General features: G+C 41.6%; 2 protein-coding genes across 3 annotated transcripts; both read right to left on the reverse strand.

Moving 5' to 3' along the window:
- Nucleotides 1-6: 6 nt before the first annotated feature.
- Nucleotides 7-8586, reverse strand: l(2)37Cb (DEAH-box helicase 16 lethal (2) 37Cb). Its single transcript, XM_034322603.2, has 11 exons — nt 3534-8586; nt 3291-3459; nt 2974-3215; nt 2705-2907; nt 2344-2639; nt 1961-2265; nt 1735-1892; nt 1401-1674; nt 788-1329; nt 543-719; nt 7-459 (listed from the first exon to the last, which is right to left on the reverse strand). The coding sequence occupies exons 1-11, from the start codon at nt 3694-3696 to the stop codon at nt 328-330; spliced, it is 2661 nt and encodes an 886-aa protein (XP_034178494.1). The 5' UTR covers nt 3697-8586; the 3' UTR covers nt 7-327.
- Nucleotides 8587-8775: 189 nt separating this feature from the next.
- On the reverse strand, nt 8776-17529 carry LOC117603437 (F-box/LRR-repeat protein 2). 2 transcript variants are annotated; one of them, XM_034322606.2, is made up of 9 exons: nt 17361-17529; nt 12784-13029; nt 12146-12213; nt 11830-11959; nt 11262-11723; nt 10793-10984; nt 10623-10724; nt 10313-10528; nt 8776-9582 (listed from the first exon to the last, which is right to left on the reverse strand). In XM_034322606.2, the coding sequence occupies exons 1-9, from the start codon at nt 17388-17390 to the stop codon at nt 9475-9477; spliced, it is 1554 nt and encodes a 517-aa protein (XP_034178497.1). In that variant the 5' UTR covers nt 17391-17529; the 3' UTR covers nt 8776-9474. The 2 variants fall into 2 exon arrangements, with proteins under 2 accessions (XP_034178497.1, XP_034178498.1); XM_034322607.2 differs by lacking the exon at nt 12784-13029 and having other exon boundaries at nt 17361-17526.
- Between the last annotated feature and the right edge of the window lie 989 nt (nt 17530-18518).

The following is an 18518-nucleotide window of genomic DNA, read 5'->3' on the forward strand; positions in this document are numbered from 1 at the left end:
AGTACAATAACTTTTTAATGCATTTCTTAACTAGGAATGTGTATACTTTATATTTTCTCAATTATTTTTTATTTTGCCGACGATTTATTGCATCAGTATTGCATTTTTTATTGCCATTTCGAATTTTAGATTTACTTTTTGTATTCTGATTTTCCCTGTATCGTTCGCTAAATGATTTAGATATAAGAATATTTAACATTTCATTGATGGTTTCAGGATTTTCTTTTTTGAATTTTATTTAGAAAATAATGTTATAAAAGAAGAAATTTTTTTTACAATGTGCTTTTATACAAACTACAAATGGTACAAGTGTTCAATTATTATTAACTAATTGGTTCCATCTGGACGTGATCTTCCCGCGACTTTCGGCATCTTCTTGTTCGTAGAATCTTCCAACTCTTTCGGTTTGTAATAATGTGGAGCTACTTCTAAGAGCCATTTGCTTTCGATCTCAGTTACCTAGAACATTGAAAAGAATTTCCATTGCCTTAGAAACTGTCTGAAATAAAAATTAAGCTATAGTTTAAGAAAAGAGTACCTACCTGTCGCATGAATTCTTTCGTGGTAAACACCAGCTCGTGATAAAGTAGCCAACGTGGTAACTCTTGAAACAACGAACTATTCGGATGGATTGATACTGTCTGATTATGTTTCGCAGTTTTATAATGTCCCCCTTTTGATAATCGCGCCACGTGATAAAAATAACCCGCCGTGATTGCCTGAAAAAAATTAATCAAAACACCACCTTAATTACCCCATTCTACCCAACTTTCATTTTCCCACTTACCTTTCGAACATTCACTGTTTCCGAGATCCCAGAAACAAGATCCATTTCAACCCTTTGCATCAGGCCGACTAATTGTTCCCTCACGTCTCTGGCTCGTTTCATCGACCGATGTTGAATGAAATTTTCGTAGCACCAATGGGTGCTGAAATCGCTTTGCTGCCATTGATTGTACACGTTCAACAAGGTCAGATGATCGCCACCAGGGACGTGGAAATTCTTGCGTGCCGTGTCTGCGTGAATAATTTTATCCTTCGGCCTGTAGAAAATCGCTCCGTTCACCGACAGCATAGCCGCGATGGTGGCGATTTCCTCCGAACAGCGGTACTGTTCGCTAGCCAGTAACATTTTAGCCATCATAGGATCTAAAGGAAACTCGGCCATTCTTCGACCGAGTTTCGTTAACTCTCCACGATGATTCAAAGCACCTAATGCGTATAATTGTTCCAATGCCAGAACCAGAGTTTCATGCGGTGGTGGATCCAGGAAGTCAAAGTGCACTAGATCGTTTATTCCTAACGCTTTCAATGTCAGCACCGCGTTTCCTGTAACACAAAACTATAATTCTTAACACCGTTGGATTCGACACGGTTCGAGACTCCGGATAGAACATTACCAAGATTGATTCTCTGAATTTCCGGCACGGTATTGTCTTCCAATTCGTGTTGATAAGCCCAAGCCGTATAGAGTCGGAAACACTTCCCTGGTGCCACTCTTCCGGCTCGACCGGCTCTCTGATTAGCAGAGGCTTTGCTGATTGGTACCACCATTAAACTCTCCATGCCTGTGCGAGAATTAAAATTATTCTGCTTCGCGAATCCAGGATCTATCACGTACACTATATTGTCTATGGTTAACGAGGTCTCTGCTATGTTGGTAGCAAGAACCACCTATAACACAAGACACACAAAATTAATATGTTCATTGAAATAAAAAATAAGAAATCATACTTTTCTTGCTCCGGGCGGTGTTGGTTGAAATATCTTCGCCTGCATGTCACTCGGGAGATTCGCATAAACGGGTAGTATCAATAACTCCGCCAATTTAGATCCCAGTCGACGTACCCTTTCTTGTAACATTTCCTGACACGTCTCTATTTCATCTTGACCTGTGACACAAAAATTCGTAGCAAATTAATTGGAAATATCTAATCGATCGAAGGGTCGGAATGTATACCTGTTAAGAATACGAGAACATCACCGTGCGGTTGAGTCGCGTGGATCTGAAGGATGGAAACCACACAAGCGTCGATATAGTCGGCCTCGGGAGCTTTAGTATAATAGATATCAACGGGAAAACGTCGGCCAGGTATCCGAAATATCGGGGCATCGTCGAAGAATTCACTGAATTTCGTCGCGTCCAGAGTGGCCGATGAAATCAGAAGTTTCAAGTCTGTACGAAATCTCGTGATGTCTTTTACCAATCCGAAAAGTATATCCGTGTGCAAGGTACGCTCGTGAGCTTCGTCGATGATCATCACGCTGGAAGGTATATGATTTTCATTTTGATAATTAATAAAAATTTTAATGATGTACAGGTGTTAAATAAATTGTTGCTACCTGTAGGAAGCTAAATCTGGTTCGCTAAGAAATTCACGATGCAGTGTACCGTCGGTCATGTATTTAATACGAGTACGATGGGAAGTGCAATCCTCGAAACGAATCGCGTAACCGACTTCGTTTCCCAATTTCACAGCCATTTCGTGAGCGACTCTCGCCGCGACCGACATAGCTGCCACCCTTCTGGGTTGAGTACAGCCAATTATTTTATTGTTTTCTGCGAACCCTGCTTCGTATAAATATTGGGGAATCTGAGTAGTTTTTCCCGAGCCCGTCTCTCCCTCGATGATCAGTACCTATGATGTAATGTTTTAATATCAGTTAGTGACTTCGATTTTGCATAATGCAACTTGCGAAGTACCTGATGATCTTTGATGGCCTGAATAAGATCGTTCCTGAAAGGATAAATTGGGAGACTCTTCTTTGTTTCTTGTATAGTTTGCAAAGCTTTTACTTGAGGGGGAGGGCTCATTTCCCGTTTCCTGTCTCTTTCGCTGCCAGGCATACGTAATGCTTGGACAAATTCCACTTCATCCTCCAATAGAAGATCGTAATCCTGTTGGGCTATAAGGAACGGCAATCATAGATAATTTATTCGTAATATTAATTAAATCTCAAGGTAACTCGTACCTTTTCGATCCTTGGCGCCAAAACGAAAAACAGCAGATGACATCTGATCAGATTCCCACTTGCTCTGTTCAGACTGTGGTGGTTCATTTTCATGTACATCTGGTTCTGGTTCCAGCTTGCCCTTTTCCAAGGGCATATGGTATCTTTGCACCCTCTCGAGCTCCCTAGCTTTCTCATGTTCCTTTGCCAATTGCAGCAGTTGTTTTTTATGGTCTCTTTCTTTCTTTTCACGATCTGTTAATCTATTAATTAAAATCATCACAGTTAGAATCATGTTATTATATCGTTTTTCTATGTATTTTTTAATGAATGATTACACTTCTTCTTCGAATAGGTATTCATCGTCGATAATATCAGCTTCCAATTCAGCAACTTTGTCCTCTTTACGCTTTTCCAAATATTTTCTGCGAGATTCAACACGTAGCTTCGGTAACAGCTTCTCTCTCATATCTGTTTCCATGATTTTGAGCCTCTTTGCTGCCTCAGCTACAACGAGAACGATATGTTAAGACATAAATATGTTAAGAGCATTGATATGTTTAGAAAACAATGTGGTTTACCTGCTCCAGAGCCAGCTGGCATAGCAACCTTCCGTATCTTGCTCTCATCCTTAGCTTTGAGTCTATTAGCAAATTCATCTCTTTCCTTGATATCCCTCCTACGTCGTTCCTCTTCGCTATCACTATCCTCACTTGAGGATTCTTTCCTTCTGTATTTACTCATTTTGTATTTGATGTCGGGAATAGGTTATACTTATTTATTATCAAATAACAACTCAAGGGAAAGGGTAAAAAATAAAACACTATTTCTTTTTTTTAAATTTGAAATCACAGAACATATTGTGCATACAGAAAATTAATTATTCGTCTTATTTCGACGATAATATGTACTGAAAAGTACAGTGTAAGAAGTTGTTTGAGGTTAGGTTGACTTAACTTCCCTCAAACTAAGCAAAAATAAACCTTTTGCGTTTAATTATTCTCTTGTTCGATCGTTTATATTGTAGGATAATAGGTAACAAACATAATTTAAACGACAGCCATATAAAAATATTCAAATTACTCGTTTAATTACAGTAAAAAAAAAACAAACAGCAGCTCTGCGTAGACTGCAGCGCTGCATCAGCTGGCGCCATGCGCGCAAGAATGGAGTCCGTTGCTAGGCAACGTGCGTAGCGTCGCTAGTACGCGTGCGTGCGTAAGTTCATTCATAATGCTCCGCCCACCGTTTCATTCATGAATCGCCAATCTCTTTTTTCGTACATCGGACCGCCGCGCCGTATCATTTCTCGCCGCTTTGCGAAACGATACATACACTTCATACAATCGTTTAATATACGTAAATAAAAGAAAAAACGAATGGAGGTTGAAAGTTGAATGATTGAAAAATTTATTGACACAAAGCACAGCTTCCACACGAGGGTGAACGCGACTGGTGCTTGTTTTGCGCAATACATTGAGATTTTCTCATGGTTAAAATTTATTTCTAGAAGGAATGCGTGTGGTTACGATTAATATATTCATCCAGAAGCAAAAAATATTCTTTGGAACACGAAATGATCGAGAGGTAATATACTTAGTCCACGTGAGAATGACAAGAACGCACACTAAACAGAGAGCCGATCGTTGTCTCGAATATACTTTTTTTTTTTTTTTTATTATACATACATTAATGAAAATATATACATGGTAGACTGTAGCTTGTCGAAGCAGCGAAAATGTTAATGTATAATCAGCTACAGTATTCGTACACGAACCTGTGTCTGTTATTTTCCTATCTGTTCGGGAGGCACGTGTAGGCCGACACGCGTAGACCATTTGTTTGAATTTTGTTGAATTTTATCTTTGTTTCGTTTACTTTTCGAATACGAGAATAAAAATTGTGAATACACAGGACGATACACGTATAACTGGAGACACATGGTAAATATACTTTCGCTGGCTTCGATTAACATCTTGAATCTTTGTCTCTCACACCCTCTCTTTCTCTCATTCTTTCTCTCTTTTAACTCACTTTCTCTGTCTCTTTCCTATTCTACTGCACAGCCAAACACTTGTTCGATCACTCGGTTTCAAAGCTTCGTTTCACCTCTTTCTTCTTCCTCTAAATTTTTCTTCTTCTTCACGTCACTCTCTTCAACGTCGCGACGACACGATCTCTTCGCGATGATGTATTGCATTTTCATACCAATAGACTACGCAACACTGCAATCGGTCGTACAATCGTCTCCTCCATTTCTCTTTTGTACGTTTCACCTCCTTTTTCGCCGTTCTTAAGTGTATCGACGACGCTTTCGTGTTTTACTCTTGAACATACATCGCTTTCGAAAACTCGGTCGTGATTCCCTTTACGCCCGATCAACGGGATTCCCGACAGGCTCTCGCGTCTTTGAAATTCGTCGACGTAACGGGGCTCGATTCTACGATACTCGACATACAATTTTGTTGTACTAACCGATCACGCCGATTCACTGACTCCTCTCGTTTGTTCATAATCGATCGTCGAAGGAAAGCCTGACCGAGGGACGAGCCTCGATGATCGATCATCAACGGTCTTATTAAAATAATATTTTCACGATCGAGTATGAAAAATAAGAAACTACAGATCTTTTCTGGATAGCCTTTTTTTTCCTTCTGCTTTTGCCACGGACGATTTTTCACGAGTGTCCAATGTTGAGGAATTAAGTAATTGCGATGGACATTCGCATGCCACGAAGAAACGAACTTTTAAAACGTTATAAATATCTTTCGTCCAGATGGGGTGATTAAAATATTGAATGTCCATCGATAAGTATCGCTAAATTGAAAAATGGATGCACGATTATCGGGCGTTCGACAGGACAAGTTACGTTTCAGCCAGAGACATTGGAAAACCCTTTGAATGACTGGCGTGTGAGAGTTTTACTACTTTCTTTCATTTTCTTCTGGTTCGTCTAAATCTTGTACATCCTCCGCCACACTGCGATTACCCGTGGAATTTCGACTACGTATATATTACAATTTTTGCGGCGATTCAGGCACTGCGATTGACTTCATATTTTCAGCCGAACGTAAACGAACCCGACAATCGTGCATTCGATCACTTTCGTCTGTTCAGCGTATTAACCATTTGCGATCTAAATGGTGAATTGCTTCGTTCTCGAAGCCGCAAATGGTTAAAGAACGAAAATTCCAAGGAAGAACGCGAACGAAAGAACGGAAACAGATTCCTCGGCGAGACCCTGGCGAGGTCAGTAACCGTATCACACGAGTGCGGATAAAGTGGCGAAATTGTTTTTTTTTTTGTCCGTTTGCCTAAGTTAAATCTGATCTATTACACCTGCTGATTCCCTTGCGCTGACGATTACACATCGTGCACGTAACGAGCATCGCTTAATCGCTAAGAAAAATATAAAAAAAAAGTTAAAGAAAAGGATAAAACCTTGACTTCGAACGACACGTTACGATGATCACGTTAATCTTTCTAAAGATGACATGCAGCGTATAAAACATATCTTATCTATATATTTAGTATTTTTTACGATTTTTTTTTCTCTTTTTTGTTAATATATACTTCATATTAATATATATATATATAATATATTCATATATCTAGTTGCTTCATCCGGTATTCCGTTTACACGCTATATATTCAATACACATATAACGCGGTGTACGTTTCTTACGCGTCAGCAAGGATCAACGATCGATACCATTCATCGATGCCAATCACACTGACTGGCTCTTGAAATTGTCGAAACAACGGGAAGGAGGGAAACGGGGGTGCTCTCGCGCGAGCCAATTCAATTTCGCACCCTTCGGATGGATAGTGTTTTTGTATCCGTTTAAAAATACTCGTTATCGTTGGAAAATTCGTGCTTCCTTCTTTCCTGGTCAAGTATCCCGGCCACGGCAAGAAAACATATACGTGCGTGCACAACAATCGACGTGACGATTCCATTTAGCAAAAACAAATTTAAAAACGTCGATCACGAACCCGAACGTTCCGTCATGAGAACTTTCTCACGGTCAAAGGATTCTTTTCTCTGCTCTTCACGTTTCCTCTTACGCTTCGCACAATTATTATACGCTTTGTCATCCCGCTCCAAAAACTTATTCTCTCGCACGTTTATCCGAACAATCAAATTAATCACGAGGCCAAGTATCCATGGTGTTCCGAGCACCGTTCGCTCGTCTGCCCCTTTCTGCGTTTGTGCATATCGTATCAACACCCGTTTCGAGGGCCAGGGTACAAATGTGTTTCTTCGCGTTGTCGACGAGACAACCTAGTCACTGGCGATGGGCTAGTAAATCGGTTCGATTCGCCTCGATTGCCATTCGAAATTAGACATTTTTCGAAGCTTTCGGGTACTTAGCTTTCAAGACTTGGATATCTATTAAAATTGAAATAACAGAGTCTGAAGGCTAGCAAATTATTGCATTTATTAGGACTAGTTGGTTATAACATAAATATTTCAAAAGTTTCAAGAATGTAAGATTTCGGACAGTCATCGAAGCGATTCGTAGTTCGAAACGATCGAACAGCTCGAAAATTTACAAGAAAAAGTATCGAACGCCCGACGCCAGTAATCACCTAATCACGGAGCGTGTCGAATACCCGATCGCGAAACGAGCATCCGAAGATCGTCGATTCCGCGTTTCCGGATTACGTTCGCCGGTTCTCGTACCGCCATCATTCCGTAAGCTAGGCTTAAAAAGTAAAGTTCGAGGCCGGCGAATCCGATCGCCGGCCTCCAAAGTGAATCGGTTTCAACGTATCAACGATTTGATTCGTTTTGTCAGTCTGTGCTCTCCTAGTCCATGATGAGTTAAAAAGGAAAGAAAAACAATGGAAAAGAAAAATAGAAAGAAACAGGAGGAAAAACAAAGAGAAATATATGTATAAATATCGATAGATGTCCGGGACTGTGAAGGAGAAATACGATACGGTTTTTGAGGCTCGATAAAATTGTCGAACCGCGGACAATCTTATGGCCATTATTGTCCGCGGATCCTCGTAAAATGCATCTGAAATGTGCCATCGTAAAACGCTAGCAACAATTAAACGCGAAATTCAAACACGACAGACGCAGCCTCTGTCGTGTCCCTGTCTCTCTTTCTCTCTCATTTTCTCTTTCCCTCTCGGGATCGTTGAAAAGTCAACGATCAACGAAAACCCTGCTGGATTCTTCCTCGTGTTCTAGCTTCCGTTCTGGGTAAGTGTTGTTGGCCGCGACGTCGCAGATTCACGCGAATGGAAAGAAATTCATAGGTGTCGCGATGTCACGCGAAATTCGTCTCGCGGATACGCGGGGAGGAAACGATCGAATGAAATTTCCAATCGAAGACACGTAGAATTTGTTTAAAAGAAAAAAACGAACGACGGTACGTCTCTACGGTTTTAACGTCTTATTCTGTTCACTAGTTTCTTTATCCTGTTTATATATGTTTTTCAATTTTTTTCTTTTTTTTTTTACTTTTTCTTCGTTTTTTCTTGGACATTTTCCGTTTCCTTTGTTTTATCAATAACGTTATAATAGGCAGTGTTCGTTGAGAAACTGCTACAGAAACAGACATACGCACACGTATATACACAGCACACACGAAAGTTCGATAGAAATTGAGTGCCTAGAATAGAATAAGGGCGGTGTACGTATTACCCCTTGGTTTTCTTTGAAATCCGAACAAATGTGTGACCATTGGACGCATGTTTGTGTGCCGTCATCGTTCGGTACGGATCGCGCGTTTTTCTCTTCGACGATTATGTTTAGCAGAAGAGAGAATGTATCGTACTAAAAAAATATATGTATATATAATATATATATGTATATATGCTTATCATCTGTGTATTCTTTCTTTTTTTTTTTCACGTGGAACATTCAACCGCGAGAAATTCGGGCTCGCGATCGACACGTTTTGATCGTGTTGGCCCGTAGGAGCGAAGCGTGATCGCGTCGAAAGATACGTCGTCGTTTTGTTTCGGACGATGAACGAAAACGAGGGCGAAACCCAGGAATTTCTTTCCTTCGTAGAATTCTCGACGCACGATGATGAAACAATGGCGACATTAACGAATGCGTGTGCTACCAAAACGAACGTGGTTACGGTAGAAACGTTGATCACGATGCCGCGACAGCGTTGAACAGCGGCGATAACGGTTACTGTATAGCAGTAGCGGTAGTAGTAGTAGTAGTAGTTGAGTAGCAACGACACGATAATAGTGATTGCAGTAGCAGCTGTGGCTGTTTATGTGTCTGTGTGTTAATGTGTAGACGACGGTGTGACGTACTGTTGTTGTACTCGTTGCGTGTTGTAAGTCGAATGGTTATCGAAGGAGTCGCGATTCACGATGAGGCTCGTTCTCACTGTTGTCGACGACAGCCGACCCACAGTCCACAGGGTCTGGTCTTCTGGTCACCGGAACAGAAGGTCCCACGATTGCCGCAACCAGCGATCACTGAAAGGTCCACCGGTAGTGTGGTACATCGGACGATTTGCATCAAAGTCACGTGTGCATGCGGAATCACAGAATGACACAGCATCGGCAGTATCGTTGCCGTGATGCACCTGCGCTCGGCGGAGGTGTTACGGGTGCGAAATACGCGTGAACTTTGATGTTGGGTAAATGAGCCTGGAAAAGAAATCAACGATTCTGATTAACGGTTGGAAGATCAACGCGAGTCTCTCTAATAAGGAAACTTGGGTAGCCAAGGAATCTAACGATAAGTATATATCTAACAAGGGGAACTACCCAAGTGTTACACTCACTTATTAATGAAATTTTGCCAGCTTGTAGAGCTCGTCGAGCTGAACACGCCTATACCCCCTTTTGGGAGCAGACAGCTAATTGTTTAAAAAATATTAACAATTACAGTTAGTTACTCCTTACATTCTGAAGTATGACAAACTCACACATACAACTCGCAATCTAGAGATCCACGGTTCAAATTCTTGGTTACCAACATTTTTTTTTTTTTCTAATGATAATTTGTCTCTTTCTGAATAACTATTACATAAAAATTATCATAAAAAAAAAAAAAAAAATTGTTGGGAACCAAGGGTTTGAACCGAGGACCTTCAGATTACGAGTCATGGATCCGCTCCGTGGTTAAACACATGACTCGCAATCTAAACGTCCACGGTTCAAATCCTTGGTTCCCATTTTTTTATTTTTTATTATTATTTTTTTTTAATGATTTGTCTCTTTTTGAATAATTAAAATTCTATATAATTCTAAACTAAAATTGTATATTCTATTTTGAATAACTTAAATTCTATAAAAATTGCAGTGTATGTAATTAATTATTAATAAATGCTTGGGTAGTTCTCCGTATAAGTGGAAGACAATGGGGATACAGTACTCTGAGTCTACGTATGCCAGCTCTGGTGATCAGTTGACAGTCGTAAAGCTCGATGCGCTCGAGATTGTGGCAGGCCTGTAGAAGGTGATCGAGACTGGCATCTGTGATGAGGGGGCAGTTGTCCAATTCCAGCACCGCCAGATGTTCGGCCGCACACGGCGAAAGAGCCAATTGCCGGATGCCCTCGTCGGTGATCAGTTCGCAGTGCGACAGGCTCTATTTTTTTTTCGTGAAGCATCGATTCGTACAATAAACTAACACGATCACATCTCACGTACCTTCAATACGAGATCGTTATAAGATCGCTCACCAGTTTCTCCAACCTTGGACATCCCATGGCTAGATGAATAAGGGTGGCGTCTGTTATTAAAAGGCACTCTTCCAGGTCCATCTTCTCGAGCAGTCTGCAATTCTGTAATTTCGAAGGAACCCGTCAAGAGTGTTTTATTTTTACCTGGAAGAGATCATCGAACCACTCACTTTCGCGAGGGCCTGAAATCCCGCGTCGGTGAAATGAGTGCAAGCCACGCATTCGAGTACGCTAAGGAGCGGACAGTGTTGCGCCAGGGTGACCAGAGATGCGTCCGTTAAATTCGGACAATTCGACAGACAGACGTAATGCAATCGTGGACATCGTTCGCTGAGTTCTCGAACCGCGTCATCTGTTATATTCTGCGAACAATCTGTTATCAGATACCTGTCTGTTTCGTGTCTGAAGCTTTCGACAGATTCAGCGTCGCTAACTCGCACTATCTATTCGAATGAAAAACCTTAAAACAGAAAGCACTGAATGTTATACGAAGAAATAGCGACGCTTAATCTGTCCGCTGGTTACACTCGTACGTCAGCATGAAAATTCTTCGAACGAAATGAAATTCCAAAGGTAACAGAATACGGTCGTACGAGTGTAAAACAGCATCGGGACGGGAATAATTGTAACCTCAAGTACCCTGCATTCGTGTAGATTGATCGCCTCCAAATTGGGGCAGTGACGTGCTAGACATTTGACAGCCCTGTCTGTCAACTGACGGCATCCCTTGCAGAGAAAGCTACGTAGTTCCCGGCAACCTCTCGCCAGCGCTTCGACTCCGTTGTCGGTAAGTAACTCACACCAGGACAGGTTGATGTGAGTGAGAAGGGGACAGCCGTCCGAGAGATCCTTCAGGGAAATGTCCGTTATCTCGGGACACGAGTCCAAGTTCAGTCGTTGGAGTTTAGGACAGTGACTGCTGAGTGCAGCGCAGGTGGCGTCTGAGATCTTTTTACACTGGCTCAGGTTCAGTTCCTCGATGTTCGGGCACGATTGAGCCAACGTTCTCATGGAATTGTTCCCGATGCTCTGGCATCCCCTGAGAGACAGCTGTCTCAGGAAACCGCCGCATCGTCTCGAGATATTTTCTATAACTGGTCCCTGCGTTCGACCAAGACAATTTCGTTAGGCCTGCATTCGGATGGGCGAAAAAGAGAGAGAATGCTCCTTTCGCGTTTTTTAATATCGCTTTAATCGCTCGATTTACCTCCACGTCTCGTTGGAAATCGAATAGATCGATTCTCTGCCAATTGGATCCATCTAGCGCCAACACGTTCCAGGCTTTGCTTACTTGCGCGCATCGGCATAGTGACACCACGTCGAGATACGAGAGGATTCTACCAATGGACAATCGTGTTACTCGTTTTTCCGATCAAACCACGTATCGGTATATACACGAATCTCTAAACAATTGAACGCGATACGAAAAAAAAAGAGAGAAAAAAATCATCGTTCGTAACGATAAAAAAAAGAGATTGTTGGAAGAAGAGGATAGCAAAAGGGAGGAGAATGTTTTACGATACCTAAGCAGCAATTCTTTTGGCAGTTTCTTATTAATCTGCGCCTCGTCGTCATGAAACACCCATGTTAGCTGCAACCAAAAAAACAAACAGACCCGAATGAATTCGTCTCGATGCAAATGAACTAGGTGCTAACAAACAAAAGTATATGCTGACCAAGCGACCGGTTGTAGGTAAACGCGTTAAGCGGCGTTTACGTCGGACGAATTTTGGCCGGCTCGCCCAGTCGATCGACCTCGAGTTGTTTAATTAAAAGGATCGCACTAGGGTCTCGTCGTCAGACATTTTTATGACCAATCGCAATTAGATTGACAGGCGAGTCGAATAGAAGAATACATCGATGGCAGGGTGGGTATAAAAACCCATTGACTTTGGAAGATGAAATATTGCTTCGATTATCCAACAACAGGGTCGGTTATAATTGATATCACCAAAGGGTAGACAGAAAGGGTAACTTGGAATCGAACGATCTCGAAGTTGTTTTCACTCGATTCGAGCCCTGTTTACGCGTCGATCGACTCTGTAAACGCCGCTTTAGGTTGAATCGTTTTGTCTGACAACGAACAGGAAGGACGTGTAGTCGATGATCACGCGAAGCGAGCACAGAAAAGTGGCATGCGTGACAATACAAGTTGACCAACCTGCATGTAAGACTGCTTCATGGTAGTGACAGGATTGTTGTGAGTATGCGATTGCGACGTGTAATAACCGGCCTGATGATGATAATGGTGATGATGTTGGTGATGATGATGATGATGATGGTGATGATGATGATACGATGGATGCTGTTGCCTCCACCATTGACCGCTTGCGCCGGATTCCTCGACCGCTTGTACCCCTTGCCCGACCTGGCCCCCTCCTCCTACGCCCACGCGACTTACTTTTTTCTAAAACAACGCATCATCACCGATCACCTTCCGAACTACCCCAAATCAATCATAGAATGTACGATCTTTCATCCTACTCCAGAATGAAATGCAATCTTTTCGAAAGGGTTTAAGTTTAACCCTTTCGTCACGACTTTGTTGCGGTTTTTGTTTGATCAATTTTGTAACGAAGCGTGTTACACTAATTAGAGTTATATTTTTAAAGTATACACCCTTTTTGACGTGAAAGGGTTAATGAAAATTAATAAGGGTCACTGATTTTCGCAGTTCTTTCGAAGTCTTTGAAATATTCGTGGTTCGCGGATCGATCACTCAAGAAGATACTTATAATATTATAAAATGGTAATAAACAATTAATCATAATTGATGCCATTGAAGATATCCAGGAATATATACGAATGAAAATGTTTGAAGATTCGCAAAAGACGAGTGGTTGCGTGTCGACAATTTTTGCGAAAACATTTTACATAATAGAAAAATGGAACAATCCTCGTTTCCTGTGTTGGTGATTTTTAACCAACATTAGGTTCTAACGAAGTTAACAAGTAGAAATACACGAATTTGGAAAATTTGAACGAAGAAACGAAAAGTGATTTCAATTTCGTGAAAATTTCTTTTATGAATCGTCCGAGGAACGATATTTCTCGGTAAAAATCCAATTTTTCAACTTCAATGCTTTTAGGACATTTTTCCTTTCCTCGAAACGGCGACCCTTTAATATCTCAAAATTGAATCACATCATTACAGTAGAAAAATTAAATTGGAAACGAATCATTTTGAGAATATACGAGACAGCGATAAACGTTTTACATACAGTTATAATAATTTTTTAATCAAGATAACGTTGTCCCGGATCGTTATTGAATTCGTTCGCGGGAAATCATTATCTTCGTCGAGTAAGCTATGTTCCCGGCTCGATAACGAATTAGCTTCAAAGTTTTAAGAGTTCTTATCGATGATGAAACGTCGAAAAATCGATCCTTTCCCGCAGCAACAGTTTTCCGGTTGTCGTAGGTTTCTTGCTTCTCGACAAATTGCTACGTTCCTCTTCGAATTTCCCGCTAACTCGCGAGTGTACACTCGAGAGCTCGACGTTCAAGAGGCCGGTGCATTCACCGGCGACTGCATTAAAAAGTTTATAAACACGCGACGCCGTTTCGCCCTCCTCCTCCTCCTCTTTCTTTCCAGAAAACTAAAACGAGTGACTATCACGCGCCACGGTAAATGACTTTTCTTTTTTTCCTCTTATCATCGGTGGTTATGATAATGACATACTCTCCTTATCGTAAGCCATTGAAAAGCAAGCGCAGTTCAATCGAAACGCGTAAACAAATTTCGGAAATTATTTTGCGCGTTTCGTGGAAAGTCGAGCGTAGAAAGACGACTGGCTGCGAGGAAACGCATGCCTCTCGATGTAAATACCTTACGGTAGTCGCGTCTTAATTAGCTTTAATTAGTTCCCTGGTAGCTATATAAACTGATTCCCATCTAAGAAGCTTAACGCATTCGAGACCCGTGTCTCGTTATAAGACAGGTGTCAGAATCGTTTTCTTTTATCATATGATGCATTTCACGAGTGCTGACACAAAGGCGAATAAGTATGCAACTGTATGCAACTCCGAAACGATTTTTCCTCATACGATTCTTCATTTATTGAACGCATTTTCTAATCAGTTTCGATTGCGTTGTTTGTCCATTTGATTCCGCGCAAATTCGTGAACGAGTTCCTCGTTCGAACGGAAACGACCCCTCGCGCACGGAAACGGATCGATCGACGACGCAGCTGTTCTATTCGCGCGTTGCTCTTTTGCGATCAGTCCGACGCAGCTTGAAACAGTTACGTTCAATCTATGCCGAACGGGTAACAAATTCTTTTATTCCATTGCGATACCGAGGTAACAGAAAGGGTACGGGACCGTTTCGTTTCCATTCGATTCCGCTAACCACTCCATCGAAATTGCGCTCTTAAGCGTTTCGAGCCAGACGAATTCAAGGAAAATGCTATTTCCTAGCAGCTGTTAGCGATACGAAGAGCACAACGGATTCTTTCGATCGGCAGATACCTATGTACGATTACGGAAACAATTGTATGTAGAACAATGCGGAAGAACGAACGTCAAGGTACTTTCCTTATCCAGAAAGTCAGTCAATCGAACGATCAATCAATTGTTCTGAGCACGTACAGGGTGTTGAAAATAAAATTCAGGAGCATGCAGTATACACAGAGATAAACAGGAAAGTGTAAACTCAACAAAGATGGGTAAAAAAATAAATGATTTGTCGCGTTGTTACGAGTGTGCATCAGTGATTTCTGGTGCGACGTTTCTCTTTAGGGGAAGATTGGGAGCCTTCGTACAATTTTTAGAATTTTTCTTATCAATTTCGTAGTTTGTACAAATATGCAAATGAAATAGAAAATCAATATGTTAACTGATAAAGGTTTATTAAGCAGAAAATTGTACGAATCTATCCCTCCATAGGGATAGCTTCAGACATAAAAATAAAACATGAATTATTATACAAATGTTTATTAATAATTCAAATTCGAGTACAAAAAATCTTACAAATCTTTTGTATAACATAGTACTGAAATTTGTCGATCAGTTTACAAAAATAAATGATACATTATTATTTTGATGGTTACTGTCAGGCGGCATTCTCATCTTCGTCTTGATATTTCATAAACACCATGCTCAATTTTTCTGACACGTGAATTTTTTTATCTGTTTCAGATTCTCACAGTTGTATCAAACATCATCGAAGTGTGAATCAGTTTCGTGTACGAGAGGAGGCAATCTACCCCTATACGCGACCCCCAACCAGTTTTCCCTCCAAATCTATCAGCCTACAATGTGACGATACACCTTGAAGATGTTGTCGAAGATACATGTTTACACTCCTTTTCTTAACTGTTAATCATTTCTGTGTAACACTGATGATATAAATGCAAAATACCGTCCCAAATTCTAGCTACAAATAAATAGATCCGGATGCAAACAACTTATCTATAAAATACAAGCGGGATATCTCGAAAATGGGTAAAATCCTTTCAACATCAATATCCATTTTCAATTTTCCGCGCAATTGTCGCTATCGTTCTATTTTCGTACGGTCTTATCTCGTCCGATACCTTTTCGTCCACCCACCGATAATATCAATAATTTGTTTGTTTACAAGACGCACATGATGTCTCGCGGTCGTTCGTCTATCTCATTGTCAGATGGATTACAGCGCGACGCACCAGGTGCGGCTTTGGTCTCGAATCGCGTTACGCTCCGATTCGCAGCGAACCGCAAGACGATCCGCGAGACTTCGGACGCGGAACAAGGATCCGTCGCCGGGTAAAGGCACCCACACCAGCCGTGGTGTGCTCTGCCGACGGTGTACGAAAGAAGAAGACAAAGAAGATGAAACGAGTTCAGAGAGAAAGAGTCGATTTTCGACTGCGACGTTCGGTTGCTCAGCCGGTGAGAAGGACAATACTCATTGACATTCTAATAGCGCGTAACGATCGTCGAATGAGAAAAAGAGATACCGCGAACGTGTGAGCGAGCAACGGAGAGAGAAAAAGCGAACGGAGTAAGATAAAGGAGAGAGAGAGAGAGAGAAAGAGAGATGAGGTAAGAAGAAAGATAGGTATACGACAGATAATGCAAGCCAGACAAAGAGAGATAGATTCAACGACACGACGATATTCCTCGAGTTTGTATACGATGCATTTCATCGAAGATGGATCGAAGCATCGACGTCAGTCGTTTGGACGGGCATTTCGAGACGGTTGTCCGAACTGCGCGTTCGACGATGATACGGGATTAAGAGAAAAACATTAGATACCGTCGAATGTTAAAGACGTAAACAGGGAGTCGGGTATGCCGCTGCGAAAACGACGACGAACCTAGCGAAGACGAAGAAATTCTGAGACGGAAAGAAAGAACAAAGGATGGAGTTGGCTGGCTGTTGGTTGGTCGATCAGAGAAACAGAGACGGAGAATGATAGAGGGAGAGAGACGGATGGTAGATAGAAGTAAGAAGAGCGAGAGAGATGTATACGCGAAATGGTAGCGATGAAAAAGTATGAAGCCTTTAACTGTCCACCGACGGAGACACGGCGATTTGAAACGTGCCGATCGTCAACATTCGTCGATCATTGTCACGTTAAGAGAGGTAGAATCTAGTAAGAGAACGTTGCCAGGCATTACGGAGGCCAGGGGAGCGGATCAGCTGTTCGCCTCGGCAATGACAACATTGGACACACGCACGACCCCCCCGTGGTGACTTTGACGCGCGTTTCATAGTCAACTGGTTTACTGTCTGAGGATACGTTGACTTACCTCGAGCCTGGTCCGCCCGGAGTGTATCATCCTTTTGCGTCGCGTTATTTTGCAAAGTTTCCGGGAATACCCGCACGGTTTGTCGGAAAAAAAATGTCGCGGCCGAACGAGTTGCTACGCTTCGCGAGAGAAATGGCCGAGTCTACTGAATATGAGCCGTGCCGCCGTCACACTGGTGGGGGTAAAGGACGACCGATGCACTTTCCCTTGGAACGAAATCACGCCGACAGGAGTGGCCGTTTTCACCCGACTTGGCGACAACGCCACCAATCCCGTCTCGTTCAACCATTGTTTACACGCTTCCCATTGGATCGTTATTTTTGAGAGAGCACCAAGAGACACCGCTGGTAGCACTAGCGTTGCATTCGGGAAACACCTCGGCGATGCACCCACTGCAACATCGGTTGTTGCTTATGTCAATCACGATTTTAACACGTAGATTTCATTCATATCGATTGCTGGTAAATGCAGAGGCGGTTCTTACGAAAGAGCGACTGGCAGTAGATTGGCCTTATCATGGTCAGACATGGTCGAACTTGATTCTCCCCCTAGCGTAGGCAGTAGGCAAGCAATTTAAGATGTTCCAAGTTTATCTATAAGTTTTGTGATAGAAAAACACGTTTGATAACGTAGAAGCGGACGTTTCTACTAATTTATAAGATTTCTTACTAAATAGAAATAAATTACAATTCTTTAGCTTTTATGTGTAATAGGTTCTTAATGTAAAATTGCTAATTCTTCTTAATTAATTTCTCTATTCTCTCTCAATGTTAGCTTTCTTTTTAGACGTCAAATGCTTAACAAATGTTCAGCTTTTGTCACCTTGTCCTATCAGTTAGTTCGATACGTTTTTGAGGCGTAGTTTAAGAACGCGATTACTCGTAACGATAAAATAGTTAGTCGGCCTTTCTAAACAGGAAACTTCTACACATTTGACATCATACAGATAAAACGAACAAATCTCTTAATGCAGGAAATTGTTTAATGTTCGTCGAGATAATATCACGGTACCCTAAAATAAGTTATTTATTACGAAATCGGTATTTCTTACGTTTCCGGTAAACTTTAATCGTGTTTTAGTCTACGAAAGCAATTCCCGATTAAATCTTTTCGCGATTATGTTTCCTACGATATTGTTATCAGTTAATAATTTGAGAA

The sequence above is a fragment of the Osmia lignaria genome, chromosome 4, assembly GCF_051020975.1.
Source record: "Osmia lignaria lignaria isolate PbOS001 chromosome 4, iyOsmLign1, whole genome shotgun sequence".
In the NCBI taxonomy this organism is placed as follows: domain Eukaryota; kingdom Metazoa; phylum Arthropoda; class Insecta; order Hymenoptera; family Megachilidae; genus Osmia; species Osmia lignaria.